Source organism: Pleurodeles waltl, chromosome 7 (assembly GCF_031143425.1).
Source record: "Pleurodeles waltl isolate 20211129_DDA chromosome 7, aPleWal1.hap1.20221129, whole genome shotgun sequence".
NCBI lineage: Eukaryota > Metazoa > Chordata > Amphibia > Caudata > Salamandridae > Pleurodeles > Pleurodeles waltl.
The window spans coordinates 1,051,374,313-1,051,397,002 of NC_090446.1; the positions used below are offsets into that span (position 1 = coordinate 1,051,374,313).

Genomic DNA, 22,690 nt, shown 5'->3' on the forward strand with positions numbered 1-22,690 from the left:
CACCATGTGCAAGGAAGGCACACCTTGTGAAATAGAGCATGAGGAAAGAGCCAGTCCACAAGGGGATATGGCATCCTACACTAATGATTCTTAACACGAGAGGCCTTGGCACATAAACTAGTAGGTGGCAAACTGGGAGGTTTCCTTGAAGAATGGAGGAAAATCTTTTCCATTAAGTTGGTTTTGAACATTATAATTGGAACTGGAGAAAATTTCTGCAAACATCAAACTAAACAAGTGGGCTCGCAAAAGAGAAGAACAAAGACGTACAACAGAAAGACCATGTTCTCATGAAGAAGTAAAGTACGAACAAAAGACAGGACTGGATGTTTTACTTCTTGCTTCTAGATTGCCAAATACATATGACATTAGGGCCAGTCATAAACTTGAAAGTTCTGAGCAAGTGCATCAAGACACAGAAATTCATGAAAGACTACCTTACAGGAAGTTATCCCACAGGTACAAAAGAGACAATATTACAACCATAGGCTCACGGAAGCTTACTACCACAATCTGAGGAGCAGGAACCAAAAGGAGTATGGCAGGTTTGTGGTGGGAAACTCATCAGGTCAAAGGACTGATTTTTTTCATGTCAGCCAAGTGGTTCATACTGCCAACCTGCCACACAGTAGTCACTGTACACATGCAAAGGCAGGAATTACATGTGTCCCCCTACGAGGAAAGCTGGCTGGTATAGACAAGCTCTCAAACACGGTGCCAGCAAATCCATTTTGGGGGCATAGATGGACTTGAACGAGATGAATACATATCTTGCAGAACAAGTCATATCACTGATAGGAAAGTTTGCCTGTACTGAAAGGCACAATCTCTGAAAACTGTGATGAAAATGCTGGGCAAGATGGATTTGTGAAGTCCTTTCCTTTGCCAGTCTACATATAAGACACATCCAAGAATAATTAAGTCAGTAGACCCAGTCGACCAGGATTGGGTAGACCTGCTGGTTGTCAAGGGAGAATTACGCAACAAAATACAGTGGTGGATGTTACAATAGACATGCAGTTCAAACAATCGGTCCCCAAGGTGGAATCATCACAGATGCTTCTCGCACACAGTGGGATGAACATATGGGAAACATAAGAATCAGTTGTCTCTGGACCCCCCAAAATACAGGAAAACACGTGTTAGAATTAAAGAGACTGTTTTGAGCACTGAAAGCTTTTCACAAACCGATTTCCGAGAAAGTAGTACAAAATTCAGACAGACAGCAAAACTTTGATGTTGTCTCCGAACATGCGGGGGGTCACAATGTCATGTGTCCTATCCAAGTACTTGGGAACACCAGAAATAGATCTGAATATACAAAATGTGAGGGGCTGGGAAGTGTTAATGGTCCGTCACATACCCTCCCCACCTGAATCTGAAATCGTGAAATGGGATGTTTGAACAGATCAGAAATTAACCTATTAGTTCGATGCTCCAATTTTATCTATTACAATCATCTGTGTGATCAGCCCCACAGGCAGACAAATAAGAAATCCTTTCAGGGATAAGAATCCTCACCCACCAAGGTGTAGCATGCTTCATCATATGGTTCTGTCCTAAGAATAAAGATCCAAAGTCTTATGGGAAACTATAGGTCATTTTAATTCTGTAATCCATTTGCAACTACACCCACGAGTATCACTGACACACGAGCACTTAACACAGACAGTGAAAGGGATCTGGGACTGAAGAGCCCCTGTTCAGAGGCCCAATAGGCATTGCACTGCCTGCCTAGAGTGGGACAGAATCCTATGATGAAGCATGGCACCTTGGTGTGTGAGGATTCTTGTCCCTGAAAGAATTTCTTCCTTGCTTCACTCTGACTGATCACATCATAAATAATACTGTATACATTTTGAGTATCAGACTGATATGTTCATCTCTGGTCTCTCTGGAATGCCACACTTCACAATTCCAAATCCAGAAATAGACCTGATTGCAATACATGCAAATGGAAAATGCCATGTCTTCACATCCTTTATCCAAAGAATGCCTGTGTATGGACCTGCGCTTTCTTATGCATCTGTACAGGTACACTTCAAGGCTGTGGTAGCATATATGTGAGGTAACTCAGGAACTAGCCTTTTCTTCACACCAGTAATTAGAAGGTACCTGAAGAGAGTGAAGAGGATCTCTCCACCAAAGTGTGCCCTGCTCCCATGTAGAACCTCAGGCTGGTACTTAGCCATCTCTAAAACATCCTTTCAAACTGATGACTAAACTAGGACTGAAGTTCCTGACAATTAAAACAGCATTTTTATTGTGATCATATTCCTGCAAAGGGTGAGCAAATTGCAGGCATTGCCTATCCTAGACTGTATCAACTGATACTTAAGGATATAGAGTAGTCCGTGAAATAACTTAAACTGAATTTCAGAGATGGTATTACATTTTCATGCAAACCCATCCAATTACCAATCTTGTTTCAGCATGCAAAAATACAGGCAGAAACAACACTTCATGCTAGATGTGAGGAAATGAGTCACCAATGCTTACAAGAAACAAAGCTGTTAAGGAAAGTCATACAGTTTTTGTGACTCGCACACCAGGGAGATTTGGGGGTCTCGGTGCCAAAAGGTGATGTTGCATGATGCATAACGTAAACCATTCAAATTGGCTACACAGTTATGGACAAACCCTTGAAAACAAACCAAAAGTGCTTCCACCATGGAGAAAGGGACCGTGCTAGTTTTCCCAGTAAAATATCTCCATCAATATCAGTTGCATGGCCGCCACATGATCATCAATCCATACTTTCATCAAATGCTATTGTTTGAATATCCATGCAAACCAGGAGGTGCATTTGGGACAGAAAGTTCTAAAACACTTTTTTTGCAACCACATACACACCCACCCCATTTCCTACATAAGGTTAATACCAGTACTTAATCTGTGCACAGTATTTACATCCAGAAGAGATTAATGCTGCAGAAGGAAACATTTTCTTGCTTATAACAATAGGTTTGTAACATGTGAAGCTGCACATGTATTGGCTTGGACATTACAAGTTGCTTTTCTTCGAAGTAAAGGTTTCAGTTTCAAAATGTGCAAAGTATGTGAATCTGTAGAGCTACAGGGTACAAGACAGGTAGTTACAGATAAGTAGACATTTCCTTTTGCAATTTGAGGCTTTTCTGGATTCACATGCAAACCACTCACTGTCAAGTGTAGGGGTATTAAAAAAGAAAAAGTTGAAGCCCCTGAACAATTCATTTTACACACTAAGATACAGGTCATAAAGCAGGGAAAGAAAGAATTTTAAGATTTAAGATTTAACAACGTACTAGGGTATTGTGGGCTTACATTCAATTTCATTGGTGCTGGTACTGGAATATTTGTGAGGAGGAAGGACAGTTCTGGACCCAGCCACTATATGGCACACTAATGCTCAGCATGTGAATCTAGATAAGACTCAAGCAGCAAAACTATTATTACAGACAAGTAATTTTTTCCATCAACTGAAGTGCCACATATCGTAGAGTAGTTCATGTCACAGAAGCATTAAGACTGCTTCAGCAAGTCCTTCCTGTGGCCATCATTTGGGAGGGAGATATCTATTTGCTGTTGATACTGGTTAGAGGAAAGAATTAGCACTCAGTGGATGGGTGCGCACACCTAGTGGGACAGTGGCCACCACACCCTGTCGCTGAGGCTCCCATAGCCTTCACATATCAGCTCCACTTTCTCTTGGTAAGCATTCATTCTAGATGTGTTTTGCAAAATGTAAGCTTACTAATGATATCTAGTAATATAAGCCTCAATCTCTGCAGCAGCCTAGTTGATCTTAAGCCTCTCCCTTTTTCCATGTAGCTTGCCCAGCTTGTAGACACTTGCTGCCTGTTTACTTCAAACACGTTATCCATCCTGATTTGCCATTGTCACTTTGACTCCTTCTTGGCTCGCAACACTGTTGAAGCTGGAAACTAGGAGCATGGTGATAAGATAGATACAATGGGTACATGGAATTTGAAGTGTGAGGGAAGATATGTAGAAGCGGAGAGAGGTGAACCCTTCATTTCAGTGTAATGTATGAATCACAACCACCTTCAAAGAGTGTTAGGGTGGGCTTTTCCACTTCCGCTGTGATATTTTGCCCCCTTCTCCATCTGGATGTCTTAAAGTGTAATTTTACTTAGTCTGTTTACCCCATACATTTGCTCTTTCCTTTACCTGTGTGGTGCCTCAAGGCTTCTCTTTTTTACTTCTTCTCTTTAGTCCGTAGTTTAGTCCAAGCGAGGCACTGGTGCTCTAGAGTGGCATAGCTACTCACCAATACAATATTTGGATGGTACAAGTTAGAGAAGTGGGAGGTACTATTGAATTAAACATGAAAACTAAATTCTATCTTATGTCCTAAAGAGAAAACTCCATTGGAGCACAGCAATGGTTAGAGAAATTAAAATTACTTTGGATCACAATGTCCTTCGTTCCTTTCATGACTTTCCACACACTAATCCTGAATGCATTCCTAACGTTTAAAGACCATAGGATAAAAGTATTGATTTTGTATCTAATTTGTAAGAGTCAAGCCTATGTGGCCCTGATTTATTGTGGCACCATAATGGCCTCTTTCAGCTATAGCAGTGCAGTGCGCGGCGAGTACATTACTGACATCCCAGCAAAAGCTTCAGGTTGCATTATAATAATTGCAGTCCATTATATTTTCAATAGCTCTCAAGTTATGAAAGATTCACCCATCAGTTGGTGAAATCACCTGGAGACAGGTTTCTGATTGAGTCCTCTTGCCATAGATTCCTCACCGTTAGGATATTCTCAGGTACTAGACTTGATACAGAACTTTGTTTCAGCAGTGCTCTTTGTGCTCCAGTAGGTGGCATCATATGGTTCTGGGGTGAATTCAGAAGCCATATGATGCCATAAGTGATGGATCAGAGCCACATATATTAGTCACCCATGCATGCTCATGTCCGTTCTTTTCTTTCTACATCATTTGACAAAGATTTGGAGCTCTGCTCCCAACTTAGTCAGTTTTACACAGAATATAAATGTTGTTCTAAGACAATGTGGCAAGGGAAATGTCTTCCCTGAAAATGACAGGATTCAGGCCATGCTGCAACTGCAGAAAACTGATGATGGTCACAGACCCACACGTCATGCTTCTATGATGCTTGGGTTGTGGTCACAAATCAAAGTTGTGTGATGAGCACCCTCTTGCCCCTGAAGGCAATCGGGGAGCAGGACTCAAAGCTTTATGTTGCGGAGCATAAGAAGACTATGCATGCAAAACAGAGGTCCCAACCCTGCTCCAAGTTGCAGGGCCATTCTTTATCACAAGGCCAGTCCTGCACAAACTCCATTCCCATTTGACATCTTCCAGTAAGATGAAGTAAAAAATGCACCATAGCGCAAGAAAGCCAAGCAGTCTCGTCCCCAGTGTGTCACTCAAAGTTGGCATGAAAATGTGTAAAGGGTGCCATTTGAAGGGTCTGGAGTCTTCTGACTCTGAGCTGGTCCCAGGACACCTCTAATTCCCCAAGCAGTCATCAACTCCACTGCAGATATCCGTCTTCAAGGAGGCCATGCTGCACATTTTCAGACCCCACTGGCTTCCTCTGGTGCTCCTACAGGCCCTACAGAGCCACAGAGTCCGCCAATTGGACCTCTGCCTCCAGGCCTTCCCCACAGTGCCAACTTCCCTCTTGGGACCCATGCGTAAGCCCATACTGAAGCCAGTTCTGACCTCTATACTAGCCCAGGGTCCACACCAGTTTCTTCGGGGCTGGTGCCAGATCCATTTACAGTTTTGGTTTCAATGTTGACCCATGCCAGGCCTATGTAGTGCTGTGAAATTACAGAGGCACAGCCATTGGTTATGTTACCATACCTTTAGCATCTACCTCTCCCTCTATGGTTGTACCATCAGAGGACAAAAGCACTGTTCAATTTTGACTCCAGTGTGGTCCAGGGCAAACTCAATGTCCCACACGACACTGATGAGGAGGCCTGCACTCTCCTCCCTACTCCTTACATTGATTAAAGGATGCATTCAGACCTGCAAACTGCCAGTGAGCTAAGTACCTCATCACAGAGAGAGATGGATTCACCACTTTGTTCAGCAATGTATAAAAGTGCCTATTTCATTGTAGTAGAAGTAGTGCTGGATTCGCAATTGCCTACTCTGGTAAACAAAGCCAATTTATTGACTAAGTCTTCAACACTGCCCAACATAATTTCTGCCACTTTCACCATTTAACCAGGCCCTTATAGGCACACTCATCGAGACTTGGTTTTATCCATGTTCTCAGCCCCTTTGGTCAGCCATTGTGTGGCTAGACAGCACAGAGCAACGCTGGTGATGTGTGTGTGTTTTTTTTTTTTATGAAACACCCAACATCTGAAAGCCTCACAGATCAAGTGTGCAAAACCTAAACCCACTCCAGATGCTTTGTTTTCCCAAACTCCCCAGCTGAGGAGTGGAAATTTGATGCCTTTAAAAAAGAAAATGTGTTTTCCTCAGCTAGCCTGGCTTTATGCTCTTTGAATGTGGTGTACCTTCTGGGAAGTCTCACTTATACCTCATGGGACATGGCCATCGAGATATTGCCAGTCGTTCTGGAGTACCTCAGGAACTTACTGGCCCAATCAGTACAAAACAGACAGGACACAGGGAAGTATGTGTTGTTTGGAGGGCTAGACACCACCAGCTGAATAGGCTGTGCCACTGGCACCAGTGAAGTACTTAGAAAGTACCCTTGTATGTGATCAGCCAGGTATTCAAGGGATGGTCAAGTGTCCCTTAAGCAGATGTGGTTCAATTAAACTAGACAGTTTGGAGAGTAGGTGAGAGCAGGCCGACTAGGCGCTCAAGTGATTCAGAGATGGTTGCGGTACAGCTTGTTCCTTGGGTTGTTGTCCTCAGCCAGACAACTTTCAGCAGTAAAGAAAGATTCTCTTCCAGGGGATCCTCTTCAGTAGTCAGAAGCAGTGAATATTCCCACCCATGCGCGGTGACCCCAGAGCATAAATCATATATATATATATATATATATATATATGTTCGATGGCATGTGTAGCTGCAGATACACATGCTGTGCACATCCCGCCATCTGGTGTTGGGCTCGGAGTGCTACAAGTTGTTTTTCTTCGAAGAAGTCTTTTCGAGTCACGAGACCGAGGGACTCCTCCCATTTCGACTCCATTGCACATGGGCGTCGACTCCATCTTAGATTGTTTTTTTTCCGCCATCGGGTTCGGACGTGTTCCTTTTCGCTCCGTGTTTCGGGTCGGAAAGTTAGTTAGAATCTCGGAAAAAACTTCGGTATTGTTTGCATTCGGTATCGGGTTAGTTACAACACATCGACACCGAATTTTGAAGAGCTCCGGTGGCCCTTTGGTTTTTTTTTCGATCCCCCGTCGGGGCCTGGCCAGACAAGGAGAGTCGCAAATTTGATGCTGCGGGCAAAAGGGTTGCAGCACAAGCAGCAAACCAATGGCGCATTGCCAATTCACAAGCACTTTTGGCAAGATACGATAGAGCTCACTGGGATGAGATGCAACATTTCATAGAACACTTACCCAAGGAGTTCCAAAAAAGAGCACAACAACTGGTGGAAGAAGGACAAAGTATCTCTAATAATCAGATACGGTCTTCAATGGATGCAGCAGATACGGCTGCAAGGACAGTAAATACTGCAATAACAATAAGAAGGCACGCATGGCTGCGCACTTCAGGGTTCAAGCCGGAAATTCAACAAGCCGTGCTAAATATGCCATTTAATGAACAGCAGTTGTTTGGGCCGGAAGTCGACACTGCTATTGATAAACTCAAGAAAGACACTGATACAGCAAAAGCCATGGGCGCACTCTACTCCCCGCAGAGCAGAGGCACATTTCGCAAAACACCTTTTAGGGGAGGGTTTCGAGGGCAACCTACAGAAACCACAACATCACAAACAAGGCCCACTTACCAAAGCCAATATCAGCGGGGAGGTTTTCGGAGGCAATATAGAGGGGGACAATTCCAGAAAAATAGAGGAAAGTTCCAAAGCTCCAAAACTCCTCAAAATAAGCAGTGACTTACAAGTCACACATCCCCATCACATAACACCTGTGGGGGGGAGACTAAGCCAATTTTACAAACATTGGGAGGAGATAACAACAGATACTTGGGTACTAGCAATTATCCAGCATGGTTATTGCATAGAATTTCTCGAATTCCCTCCAACAGTCCCACCGAAAACACACAGTATGTCAAAACAACATATAAATCTTCTAGGATTAGAAGTTCAAGCATTGCTCCAAAAAGAGGCAATAGAATTAGTACCAAAACAAGAATTAAACACAGGAGTTTACTCACTGTACTTTCTAGTACCCAAAAAAGACAAAACTCCAAGACCTATACTAGATCTCAGAACATTAAATACATACATCAAATCAGACCACTTTCACATGGTTACATTACAAGAAGTAATCCCACTGCTCAAACAACAAGATTACATGACAACACTGGATCTAAAGGATGCATATTTCCATATACCAATACATCCTTCACACAGAAAGTACCTAAGGTTTGTATTCCAAGGGATACATTACCAATTCAAAGTGTTGCCATTCGGAATAAAAACTGCGCCAAGAGTTTTTACAAAATGTCTGGCAGTAGTAGCTGCACATATCAGAAGGCAGCAAATACATGTGTTTCCGTACCTAGACGATTGGTTAATCAAAACCAACACGCAAATACAGTGTTCACAACACACAAAATATGTCATAAAAACCCTACACAAACTAGGTTTCTCAATCAATTACCCAAAGTCACACCTTCTGCCGTGTCAAACACAGCAATACCTAGGGGCAACGATCAACACAGTAAAAGGAATTGCCACTCCAAGTCCACAAAGAGTCCAAACATTTCACAATGTAATACATGCCATGTATCCAAAACAAAAGATACAGGTCAAAATGGTAATGAAACTGCTAGGCATGATGTCTTCATGCATAGCCATTGTCCCCAATGCAAGGCTGCACATGCGGCCCTTACAACAGTGCCTAGCATCACAATGGTCACAAGCACAGGGTCAACTTCTAGATCTGGTGTTGATAGACCGCCAAACATACATCTCGCTTCAATGGTGGAACAGTATAAATGTAAACCAAGGGCGGCCTTTTCAAGACCCAGTGCCACTATACGTCATAACGACAGATGCATCCATGACAGGGTGGGGAGCACACCTCAATCAGCACAGCATCCAAGGACAATGGGACATACAGCAAAAACAGTTTCATATAAATCACTTAGAACTGTTAGCGGTATTTCTAGCGCTAAAAGCATTTCAACCCATAATAACCCACAAATACACTCTTGTCAAGACAGACAACATGACAACAATGTATTACCTAAACAAACAGGGAGGGACACACTCGACACAGTTGTGTCTTCTGACACAAAAAATATGGCATTGGGCGATTCACAACCACATTCGCCTAATAGCACAATTTATTCCAGGGATTCAGAATCAGTTAGCAGACAATCTCTCTCGGGATCACCAACAGATCCACGAATGGGAAATTCACCCCCAAATACTGAACACTTACTTCCGAATTTGGGGAACACCACAAATAGATCTATTTGCAACAAAGGAAAACTCAAAATGCCAAAACTTCGCATCCAGGTACCCACAACATCAGTCTCAGGGCAATGCGCTATGGATGAACTGGTCAGGGATATTTGCGTACGCTTTTCCCCCTCTCCCACTCCTTCCATATTTAGTAAACAAGTTGAGTCAAAACGAACTCAAACTCATACTAATAGCACCAACATGGGCAAGACAACCTTGGTACACAATACTACTAGACCTTTCAGTAGTACCTCATGTCAAACTACCTAACAGACCAGATCTGTTAACACAACACAAACAACAGCTCAGACATCCAAATCCAGCATCGCTGAATCTAGCAATTTGGCTCCTGAAATCCTAGAATTCGGGCACTTAGACCTCACACAGGAATGTATGGAGGTCATAAAACAAGCTAGGAAACCTACCACTAGACACTGCTATGCAAATAAGTGGAAAAGATTTGTTTATTACTGCCATAATAATCAAATTCAACCTTTACACGCATCTGCAAAAGATATAGTAGGATACTTACTACATTTGCAAAAGTCAAAACTAGCTTTCTCTTCCATAAAAATACATCTTACTGCGATTTCAGCTTACCTGCAAATTACGCACTCAACTTCATTATTTAGGATACCAGTCATAAAAGCATTTATGGAAGGCCTAAAGAGAATTATACCACCAAGAACACCACCAGTTCCTTCATGGAACCTCAACATTGTCTTAACACGACTCATGGGTCCACCTTTTGAGCCCATGCACTCTTGTGAAATGCAATACTTAACGTGGAAAGTTGCATTTTTAATTGCCATCACATCTCTAAGAGTGAGTGAAATTCAAGCATTTACCATTCAAGAACCATTTATTCAAATACACAAAAATAAAGTAGTTCTACGGACAAATCCTAAATTTTTACCAAAAGTAATCTCACCGTTCCACTTGAATCAAACGGTAGAATTACCAGTGTTCTTCCCACAGCCAGATTCTGTAGCTGAAAGAGCACTACATACATTAGACATCAAAAGAGCACTAATGTACTACATTGACAGAACAAAACTAATTTGAAAGACAAAACAACTATTTATTGCCTTTCAAAAACCTCATACAGGAAATCCAATTTCAAAACAAGGCATTGCTAGATGGATAGGTAAGTGCATTCAAACCTGCTATGTTAAAGCTAAAAGAGAGCTGCCTATTACACCAAAGGCACACTCAACCAGAAAGAAAGGTGCTACCATGGCCTTTCTAGGAAATATTCCAATGAACGAAATATGTAAGGCAGCAACATGGTCTATGCCTTATACATTTACCAAGCACTACTGTGTAGATGTGTTAACTGCACAACAGACAACAGTAGGTCAAGCGGTACTAAGAACATTATTTCAAACTACTTCAACTCCTGCAGGCTGAACCACCGCCTTTGGGGAGATAACTGCTTACTAGTCTATGCACAGCATGTGTATCTGCAGCTACACATGCCATCGAACGGAAAATGTCACTTACCCAGTGTACATCTGTTCGTGGCATTAGTCGCTGCAGATTCACATGCGCCCACCCGCCTCCCCGGGAGCCTGTAGCCGTTTGGAAGTAGATGTTGAACATTTGTAAATATATTACTTTAAAATTCATTATATACATACGTATTCACTCCATTGCATGGGCACTATTACTAGCATACACAACTCCTACCTCACCCTCTGCGGGGAAACAAAACCAGATGGTGGGATGTGCACAGCATGTGAATCTGCAGCGACTAATGCCACGAACAGATGTACACTGGGTAAGTGACGTTTTCCATATATATATATATATATATATGTAGAGAGAGAGAGAGATACACATCTAACCAGCTAAACAGCCTATTGTCAGACTCAAGCATTTCTGTAAAACAGAAGAGCGATCGTATAGGGTGCAAAAACACAACTTTTATTGAAGAAAAAAGTGCAAAGGAATCAAAAGGCATTATTAGCCAATAGGCTGCATTAAAAGCATAACAGGGAAATACTGGCACTGTGCCTTCAAGACCTCCAGGGCCTCGTGTATCCCATTATGCCCCAGAGGTGACTGTTTGGTGATAGTTAGGTCAGACCTTTTTTACAGTGGCATGAAGAACAAACTAGAAACAGGTATATAGTGACGTATGCAATATTCGTCTGGGGAGGACAGTGGATTGCTTATGACTTTGATGACTATACCCCTGGAAGAGAACTAGGATTACAGGTAACAAACTTATCGTTCCCATCCAGGGGATCCTCATCAGTAGTGATAATCACTGACTAGAATAGCAAGCCCATCCCAAACTCCTGCAGGCGAATCAAGGGTGAGCACTAATATGTATCTTTATCAGCAAAAAAGACTTCTTAAGGAGGCCTGCCTTACTAGGGTGTCTGTCTTAGTATCTGAATCTAGACAGTAACGCCTTGTGAAAGTATGTACTGATCTCCAAGTAGCAGCTTTGCATATTTCGGAGATGGGAACATTCTTTGTTAGTGTTGCTGTAGCTGCCCTACCCAGTGTAGAGTGGGCTTTGGGTCTGGCAGATAGCTGCTCGTGTGCTAACTGGTAGGTCAACAGAATATAAGAAACAATCCATCTAGAAATGGTCTGCTTAGATGCAGGAAGGCCTGTCCCATTGGGCCATAGTTAGCAAAGACAGTCAGATTGTCTTAGAGTGTTGCGCTTGTCCAGATAGAATTTCAGTACCCTGCAGCGCCTTTTCCACCGGTGTGAAGGGGTTAGGGTAAAAATGTGGAAATCTGACACCACCTTGGGAATAAAACTCCGATGATTTCTCACCACCACCCTGTTGGCATGGAACACAGTATAAGGTTCTTTGGCACAGAGAGATTAAATCTCGCTTACTGTGTGCGCCAAAGTGATGGCTATCAGCAAAGCAGTTTTCCAGGTAAGGTGTTGTGAAGATGATTTGTGGATTGGGTCGAAAGGTGGACCCATGAGTTTAGAAAGTACCACATTAAATTCTGAAGGAGGAGAGGGGTTGCAGATAGTTGGAAACACTTTTTTTTTTTTTTTAAACCCTCTGTAAAAAACAATCCTTCACTACAGGTAGTTGGAAGAATGATCTCTGTGTAGGGGACTTCCCATACACAGTAATCGCTGCGAGGTGTAGCCTAATAGAAGAGAGTTGTAGGCCAGATTTCGCTAGATGGAGGAGATCAGGTAATATTACCTCCTTTTGCACTAAAACAGGATGGAAGCCATTCTGAACACACCACGTCAAACCATTTTCGTTTAAACATGTAAGAACACCTAGTTGATGGTCATCTGGACTCCCTAAGAATGTTCATGCACTCCTGCGAGAGACTTAAATGCCCATACTGGAAGAGTTCAGGAGCCATGCTGTTAAGCTCAGCGAGAGAAGGATAGGCTGGAAAATCTGCCCTCTGAACTTGTAGCGAAGATCCGGTCTGCACGACAGTCTCTTGTGTTGCCTTTCCGACAGACGGAGAATATCCGGGTACCACCACTGGCGGGGTCATTCTGGGGCTGTCACGGACATTCTGGTCCTGGATCTGTTCAGCTTGTTCACGACTATTGGTATCAACGGTATGGGGGGAAGGTGCAAAGAAATGTCCTGAACCAGTCTATCAAAAGGGCATTTCCCTTTGTTCCTGGACGAAAGAACCTGGCTGCGAAGTCTGGGCATTTTTTGTTGTTTTAGTCTGCAAACGTGTTGATTTGAGGTTGCCCCCATTCCCGAAAGATGTCTTGAGCGACCTTTTCGTTCAGAATCCAATTGTGAGCTTCAGAGAATTTGTGACTTAGAGAATCTGCTTGGGTCTTTAACTCTCCTTGTAGATGTATGGCGGAGATTGTCAGACCTCTGGCCAGGAGCCACTTCCAAATGGCTTGTACTTCCAGTGATGGAACATGGGAGTGAGTTCCTCCGTGTTTGTTCAAATAATGCATTGTGGTTGTGTTGTCCGTTTGGAGAGCGTCTGACTTTATGGGCGGATAAAAAGACTTCAGAGCGAGATAGAGTGCCCTATGTTCCAGTATGTGATACTGCTGCTCCTTGTCCAACCACAATCGTTGGATCTGCAAAGAGCCCAGGTACGCTCCCCAACCCTGGAGGGAAGCATCTGTGACAAAAATCTGTGTGGGAGGTTCTTGGTGAAAAGGCACCTTTACCTGAAGGTGCTGACTCTGCAACCACCATTTGAGCAACAGTCTGTCCACTTGTGACAAGACGTCTTTGACCACTGATAAGACCACTTTGACCAGTGATCTTCCAGAGCTTGTTGTAGCAGTCTCATGTGAAGGCTGGCATTGGGGACAATGAAGATGCAAGAGGCCATTGACCCCAGTAGCGATGATACTTGTCTGGCGATGAACCATGAGTCTGGAGTGTGAAAAATGTTGTGTTGATTGAAAATAACCTCTCCTCCGAAGGATGCACTCTTGTGTGTTTTGTATCCAGAGTCGCCCCTAGGTAGAGCAGTTTTTGAGTTGGTACTTGTGTAGACTTTCTGAAGTTGTCTAATACGCACAGTCCTTGTAGAGGTTCAAGGCAGATCTGAATGTTGTTGCTTAAGCGCTGGGGAGGAGCTCTAGATTAACCAGTTGTCCAAGTATGGGTAGACAAATATTTTCTTCCTCTTCAGAAATGCAATGACCACTGCCATACACTTTGACAAAGTGCGAGGTGCTGATTTGAGCCAGAAGGGTAACACTTTGTAGTGCTTTGATGCCACTCTGAAACGCAGAAGCTTCTGCTGTTTCTTGGCAATCTGAATGTGGAAGCAGGCATCCTGAAGATTGATGGAGTACATCCAGTCCCCCTGATGGAGTTGGGGGTAGATCTGGTGCAGGGTAAGCATCCTGAACTTCTCCTTGCGAATGTACTTGTTGAGAAACCTTAAATCTAGAAATGGTCTGTTCTCTTGAGTTGGGCCTCTTTTCTGAACCAGAAAGTAGTGTGACTGTATCCCTCTTCCCTTTTGAGAAAGTGGAACCTCCTCTATAGCTTCTTTTAGGAGCAGCATGTCTACTTCGCTTTGCAATAAAACTTGCAGATGACAGGATGTTATTCTCGGAGGAACAGCCAGAGGAGTGGACTTGAACCTGATTGAGTAGCCATTTTGAACAATATTCAAGACCCACTTGTCGTTTGTTATTTTGCGCCACTCGTCTAGGTGTTTCACAGTACTCCAAGCCCCCCCCCCCCCCCCCCCCCCCCCCCCAGCAACACTGATGACCTGGTTTGCAACCAAGCCACCCTCTTCAAGAACCTCTTGAAAGCCTTGTCTACCCTCTTTTGGTAACTTTTCAGTGAACCTTGACAGAGTCCCAAAGCGATCTGCCATACCTCCTTAATAATGCAGAGGCACTGGCAACTTTCATAAAGTATTCAGAGGTGTTACACATCTTTTTGCCTAGAGATTCGATTTGCTTACGGTCCTTATCTCGAGGTACTGTCAACGATGATATCGCAGAATGTGTTTTTCTTGTAGCAGCTATGATCACAGAATCTGGAGGAGTATCAGATCATATAAAAAGAGGGTTCTGGTGAGGAGCTTTGTATTTTTTCTGAATACGTGATGGTGCAGCCCAGAGATGCTGGAATTACAAAAACGTGCATGGCAGGCTCCAAAAGACCCGGGACCGGAGGCAGAAACGGTCTGTAAGCCGTTCTGTGGTGGGGAGTTTCAAATATTACCAAAGATGAAGTAACAGGTGTAGCAATGTTAATATTCAAGTTCGCTACCCCTCTGATGAGTATGTAATTGAAAGTGATGCCGTTATCCACCAGGAAGAGCCTTCCCGGGGGTGGGTGGGGTGGGCGAGGGGAATCAGAGGAATAGGGTTTTAGGGGGTGATTCCAATAATGTTGACAAATAATACCTCAACGATAAACAAGATGTTGTGGACCAAGGAGGGAATCCTGTTTCTGTCTCTGAGATGTGAACAGGTTGGAGCGTCAAGATCTGGACGGTATTCTCCGATGTGGAGTTCTAGATCTTGTCCTCTGCCTTTGTGAAGTCCTACACGGTGACTGTTGTATTTGTGGTCTTCTAGATCTTCGCTGCGGTATTTTCTGCACCCGAGCTATTGAAGGCGATGGTTCAGGTGAAAACGTACAGGGTGGAGTACGTTTAGAAGTAGGTGTATGTTCAGATACCCTGGATGGCAAGCAGATCTGAGAGTGAGCATACCCTGGGCTCTGATGAAGGTCACGCTCTTTATCAAGGTTGTACTTAGGTCTGGGTGCCACTGGTGAACAAGTACTTAAAGTAGGCAAAATTCTGACCTCTGAAGAAAGAAATCGGTTTTGCAATGTCTATATTTGTGAGTGAGACATCGATCTAGACCTCTGCGTGAGGTTGCACATCTCTTGATATCGATGATTGCCTCTGCGGCGGCGTAAATCAGCCTTGCTTTGACGTCATAATAGAGATCACTCGAGCTGGTGGGTCTGTCAACTGCTAGTGAATCGGCGAGTGCCTAAATATCGAGCCTGGAGTAACTTGGGGCAACATTGGCCTTCTGTGAGACATTGTGTGCTTTGACGGCGAGTACCTTGACTCTGATGAATGGTGTCTTAACATTGATTGTCTCTGTATCGGCAGGGCTTTTGGCAAGTGTCTTGGTGATGATCGTTCTGCCGCTAGCCTCTTCGACGTCGACAGAGGTTGCATAGGCATCGTGTACAGGGCAGAATTCCTGTAATTGTGTGTGGACACATCAATGGCAGCTGATTCATCATGGAGTGCCCTGCATGCTGGTAGAAATTATGACAGCTCAGCATGCATAGCCATGTTTGTTGGGTTTTATGCTACCATGCAGATGTGATAGCTGCTTTCAGTGGAAAGTTAAACAATGAGGAGCCCCACCAAGCATTTAAGGATTCCGGTTATGTGCGAACTGACAGTGTGCCCCTCTTTGCAGTAGATTCTATGTGCCCACACACAATTACAGGAATTCTGCCTCTGCCACGCTCATACTGGAATTTCTGCAATGGATTACGCCCAGCAGGTTACGCTTCCGATGATAGCCATTTTGGGGACGAGTGATGGGCAAGTATTGCTGCCATCATGGCAGCATTCTTATAATGCAGCAAATTTTATTCTGCCTCAGCTATAGAGGTGTGCCTGTGCCACACTGATAACTAGTAATTGAGCCATGTGGACTCTTGAGAAAATATCAAGCTGCTTGGGCAAGCCATGTGAAGCAAATCCCGCCTGCAATGGAAATTCCGAAAGTGAATTAGTCAGACTTTTAAATAATCATCCAGATTATAACAGTCACTGGTCCAATACATCATAACCACCTCTGTTAAAAAAAAATCTCCTTTGGCACAGAAAGCCCCACATAGAAATCTTTCCTTTCCTTCTCCTCTCTTAATGATTTATTTCACTGTTGGTTGTAATTCAACTTGAGCTATATTAGGTGCTTTTCAGCTTCGTTGGCAAGATTTGTGCTCCACAAAGACACAAGTGAATGATTTTATTAATGTCATTGTCAGAATCATTTTGAAGTTTAAACTCAAAGTAAAAATATACAGCTATGCAAATTGAAATGATTCTGTCAGAGTTGGTCTGCATCTGTGTTTCCACATAGAGTACTTGTAACTTTCATTGAACTTTTTTCGTAGTGAGAATGATATCACTGGTGTTTTGGATCATACTTTCTGTGTGGAACACAATGCTTATGGTGAACTCATTCAGCACGAGCTCAAACCTAATGGCAAAAGCATTCCAGTTACAGAAGAGAGCAAAAAGGAATATGTCAGGTAAGAAACATGTTTTCATTAAATACATGTTGGCAGCACAAGTCTAGCACGCTAAAGAGATTTTGATCTGATGCTGAATTTGTGTAACGTAATAATATAGTGTGTTTAATTGGCTAATTTAAAATGAATAATCAGTAAGTTTAAACTAGGATACAGTGTTTACTTCTAACCAGGCAGTTAAATATTCATGGGCTTTGGGTTTCCTATTTATGTAGCATGGAGTTCGGCCATGCCATTTGTAAACATGGAGTTAAGCTTACAAAACAAAAATGCATTTTAAAATGTAATGAATTCCTTCATGTAGAAGTTCTCAGATTTAGAACGTTGTGACGAGAAAACAAGACTGTTTTTGAAATTTGACATCAACTTCATGCTTTAAAACTGTATTTAAATATGTGTCTCAACTGATTGAAGTAGATGTAGGGAATCTTGTATATAAAAACATCAGATGTTGCAATTGTAGGATCAGAAGAGGATGTTAGAATTAGTAGGGAGTACGTTAAAAAAAAGAAAACATTTCATTTGCACCCCCCCAGCTGAGCAGGAGTACAATTGAAACAAACCTCAGCTCAAGTAAAATTGAAGAATTGACAAAGAAACCCTGTAGAAAGTATTGAAACAATATCAGAGTAATTTATCAAACTCAGTTACTTTTTGCCTTTTTTCGATCTCTGATGCTTCTTGGATCATCCATGACAACAATGTAGCCAGTGTTCTCTTTCAGGGGATCTCATCAATAATCAGAAGCACTGAATTGTCCTACCTCTGCTCAGGATTCAGGAGCACTTTGCCAAATATACTGAACAAAATTGCACATCTATACAAAGATTTACAGTAGAAAAGTTGCACTTAAGTAGAAAAAATAGTTGTTTTTTCAGCATTTGAAATGCTAAAAATTGTAAAATGTAATGTATTTTTCATTTATTAAAAGGCCCCTAGTTAACATAAACAGTCACTAAATAAAGAATATTGACCACAAAACCTATTTCATAAACCTTTTTTTGGGGGGGGGGGAGGGTATGAAGGGCATTGCCAGCAGATATTCTGCACCAAACAATGATTTAAAAAGATAAAATAAAACTGTTGTACCTTTAAGGGCATTACCTTTCCTTCAGTGTCCCATCATGCCTTAGAGGTCGCAGTCCTGTCACCACTTTTTTTTTCCTGTCAACAGGATCCTGGAGCTCTGCGCTCTATCTTTGTCTTTTCTGAATTAAAAATCTTTCAGACCTGAAATCCATCACACTCGTCCTTTATGCCTAGGAGTGCTTGTCATTTATTTTCTGTCAGAACCCCATGTTCCAGTGTTTCCTATAGTTGACATAAACACATTTTAAGGAGGTGTTGGTAGGGGGTGTGGCAGACTTAAGTATTCCCTTACCAAGTCCTACTACACCAGTTATTTTTAGAACTCTACATTAGAGAACATTTTCTAGACCCGGGGCAATTGGTACCAGACATTAAAGAACCTGCAAAGCAGTTTTTGAATCTCGTTGCTGCAAAGTCTGCCGCATCTAATCTACAGAAAAAAATCCAAGAGCCTGTCTCAGTGTTGGTGGAAAGGCAGTCTTATGCTGTTGTGCCTTCCTGTACCATTCCTCCTAATAAGGAAAGCAAATGGATGGACTCAGCTGGAAGGTAGATGTGCAGAAGTGCAGCTGCAGGAATGAAGACTTCTATATTGGGAGAATGTATGATGGAATCCCAAATGCCATTACACCGAATGGCTTTATAGCGCAAGCATTCTAACAAAAATGCCTTTCCAGTGAAAGGTCTTTACAAAGAAAGTTATTACAAATCAAATCAAATCATTAACATTTATAAAGCGCGCTACTCACCCGTGCGGGTCTCAAGGCGCTAGGGGAAAAGGGGGGGTTATCGCTGCTCGAACAGCCAGGTCTTTAGGAGTCTCCGGAAGGCGGAGTGGTCCTGAGGCTGGTGGGGAGGGAGTTCCAGGTCTTGGTTGCCAGGAAGGAGAAAGATCTCCCACCCGCCACAGCGATTCTGCCTTTACAATGAAAGCCTTTACCATGGAAATATAGGTATTTAACAAGTAAGTATAAACCCTTTTCACACACACACACAATATATATATATGTTCGATGGCATGTGTAGCTGCAGATACACATGCTGTGCACTGTTCCTGCCATCTACTGTTGGGCTCGGAGTGTTACAAGTTGTTTTTCTTCGAAGAAGTCTTTTCGAGTCACGGGACCGAGTGACTCCTCCCTTACGGCTCCATTGCACATGGGCGTCGGCTCCATCTCAGATTGTTTTATTTCCGCCATCGGATTCGGACGTGTTCCTCTTCGCTCCGTAATTCGAATCGGGAAAACTTAGAATATCATCAAAATCCATCAGTATTGTTTGCGTTTGGGACCTGTTTAGTATCATCACATCGGCACCGACAACAAGACCGCTTCGGCGGCCTTTCGGGGCTTCCGCACTTAACCAAGGCCTGGTCGGCCCGACCACACCCGTCGTCAAAGACTCATGGACCGGACCCCCTTCCGTTTCTATCCGAAGTGTCACCCCAAGTATCCTTATACAGACCAGCATCGGGTCTGTAACCTGTGTTTATTGCCCGAACACAGAGAGGATACTTGTGAGGCCTGCAAAGCGTTTCGATCCAAGAAGACCTTAAGAGATCGGCGCGCAAGACGGTTACAGATGGCGTCAAAGCCGACACAACACCTCGACGTCGAGAAAGAAGAAACAAGAATATCCATTCAGGGTTCGGACTTGGATGACTCTGACGGAGATCGACCATCGACGGCAGCACAAAAAGTGAGTACACCTGCCCTGTCCCACACCCAAGGTCAGATAAAAAAACAAAAGGCCTCGGGACGCCACTGCCGGAAGGCCATGTCTCGACCCACAGAAAAGACGGTGACCAAGTAACATCGGCACCGAAAAAGGCCAAAATATTGCCGACGACTTCCGACTCGGGTCGTAAAACCGGCACCAAAAAGAGTCTGCATCGAGTGGGCGAGTCGAGCAAACCTCGAAAAAGCCTCTCGGAACCGAGACCAACAGTTTCCATCGGGGTTTTGGTACAGAAAAAAACAGCTTCGGAGCCGAAAAAGACTTCCTACACGGAAGAGCAGGGTCTCTTTCTACAGCTCAACGAAAGGCACAGATTCAAGCAGGAACTGGATTTGGAACAGCTTGACCAAACTCAGCAAAGGCTACAAATCCAGAAAGACACAGGGAAAATACAAACCATCCCTCCGCTCAAGTTCAAAAGAAAACTGGCTTTTCATGAGACTGAGATGCAACCAAAAGTCAAGGTGGTTAGAGAAAAGTCACCACCCCCACATTTCTCACCACAAACGTCCCCACTTCAATCACCGCAGTTGTCACCAGTGGGTACACCAATGGGACAGTCACCCACACATACTGGGATGACACAGGACGATGCGGACCCCTGGGATCTAACCGACCCACCAGTTTCGGACAACAGTCCAGAGTGTTATCCAACAAAACCTTCACCTCCAGAGGACGCAGGTACTGGCCAGAGCAGCAACATTTCACAATGTAACAATGCACTCAGAACCAGTGGAGGATGACTTTCTGTTTAACACTCTGGCATCCACGCATGCATCGTACCAAAGCCTGCCAATGTTACCGGGCATGATTAAACATGCACAACAGGTTTTCCAAGAGCCAGTAAAAGGGAGAGTCATCACACCAAGGGTCGCGAAAAAATATAAACCACCCCCGTCAGACCATGTGTTTATCACACAACAGCTCCCTCCGGACTCAGTGGTAGTGGGGGCTGCAAGAAAACGGGCAAATTCAGTCATCAGGGGATGCGCCACCCCCTGATAAGGAAAGCTGTAAGTTCGACGCGGCAGGGAAAAGAGTGGCGCATCGCAAGCGGCCAATCAATGGCGTATTGCCAACTCACAAGCCCTCCTTGCCCGCTACGACAGAGCACACTGGGACGGGATGCAAGACATCATCCATCATCTACTGAAAGAGCATTAAAAACGTGCCCAACAAGTGGTGGAAGAAGGACAGGCCATATCAAACAACCAGATCCGCTCTGCACTAGACTCTGCTGATACAGCGGCACGGACTGTCAATACAGCAGTCACAATTAGAAGGCATGCATGGCTGCGAAGTTCTGGTTTTAAACCAGAGATACAGCAGGCGGTATTGAACATGCCGTTCAATCAACATCAGCTATTCGGGCCGGAGGTGGACACCACGATAGAAAAAATGAAAAAGGACACGGACACTGCCAAAGCCATGGGCGCACTCTACTCCTCTCAATACCTGGGAACATTTAGGAAACCACAGTTTAGGGGAGGGTTTAGACACCAACCCTCAGAACCATCCACTTCCCAAACAAAACCCACTTACCAGTCTCAGTACCAGAGAGGGGGGTTTCATGGTTCCTACAGAGGACAGTTCCCAAGGGGAAGAGGGAAATTTCAACCTGCCAAGCAAACCCCTAGTAGCAAGCATTGACTTCAATGTCACACTTCCCCAACACATATCACCGGTTGGGGGGAGATTAACAAAATACCACAACAATTGTGCACACATTACCACGGACACATGAGTTCTATCAATTATCCAACATGGTTACTGTATAGAGTTCACAAGATTCCCTCCAGATGTTCCCCCAAGAACGCACAACATGTCAATACAACACTTAGACCTATTACAAATAGAGGTCCAAGCACTACTAGCAAAACAAGCCATAGAACTGGTACCTTATCACCAGAAAGGAACAGGGGTTTACTTCCTGTATTTCCTTATCCCAAAGAAAGACAAAACGTTAAGGCCTATTCTAGATCTCAGAACGTTAAATCTCTTCATCAAATCAGATCATTTCCACATGGTAACACTACAAGACGTAGTTCCCTTACTAAAACAAGGGGAATACATGGCAACACTGGATCTAAAAGATGCGTATTTTCACATACCTATTCATCCATCTCATCTCACAGGAAATAACTCAGGTTTGTAATATAAGGCAAACATTACCAATTCAAAGTGTTGCCATTTGGAATAACAGCAGCACCCAGGGTATTTACAAAATGCCTAGCTGTAACAGCAGTTCATATAAGGAGACATAACATGCACATATTCCCGTATCTGCACGATTGGCTAATAAAAGCCAACACTCAATAACAATGTCAAATTCACGCGCAATATGTAATAGATACTCTACACAAACTAGGGTTTTCTATAAATTACCAAAAATCGCATTTACAACTGAAGGAAGTTGGCTCTGTATGTATAACTAAGTTGAAATGGCACTCCCCTCAGGGTGCCATGCCAACCTCACACTGCCTATGGCATAGATAAGTCACCCCTCTAGCAGCCCTGACAGCCCTAAGGCAGG

At 43.5% G+C, this 22,690-nt stretch overlaps 1 protein-coding gene across 1 annotated transcript in view; it reads left to right on the top strand.

Moving 5' to 3' along the window:
* SMURF2 (SMAD specific E3 ubiquitin protein ligase 2) overlaps positions 1-22,690 on the top strand; it is a 708,378-nt gene that overhangs the window by 588,883 nt on the left and 96,805 nt on the right. Inside the window, exon 15 of the mRNA XM_069199920.1 lies at positions 17,194-17,331. Coding sequence (XP_069056021.1) covers positions 17,194-17,331 — 138 coding nt within the window. The remainder of the gene's footprint in view (positions 1-17,193; positions 17,332-22,690) is intronic.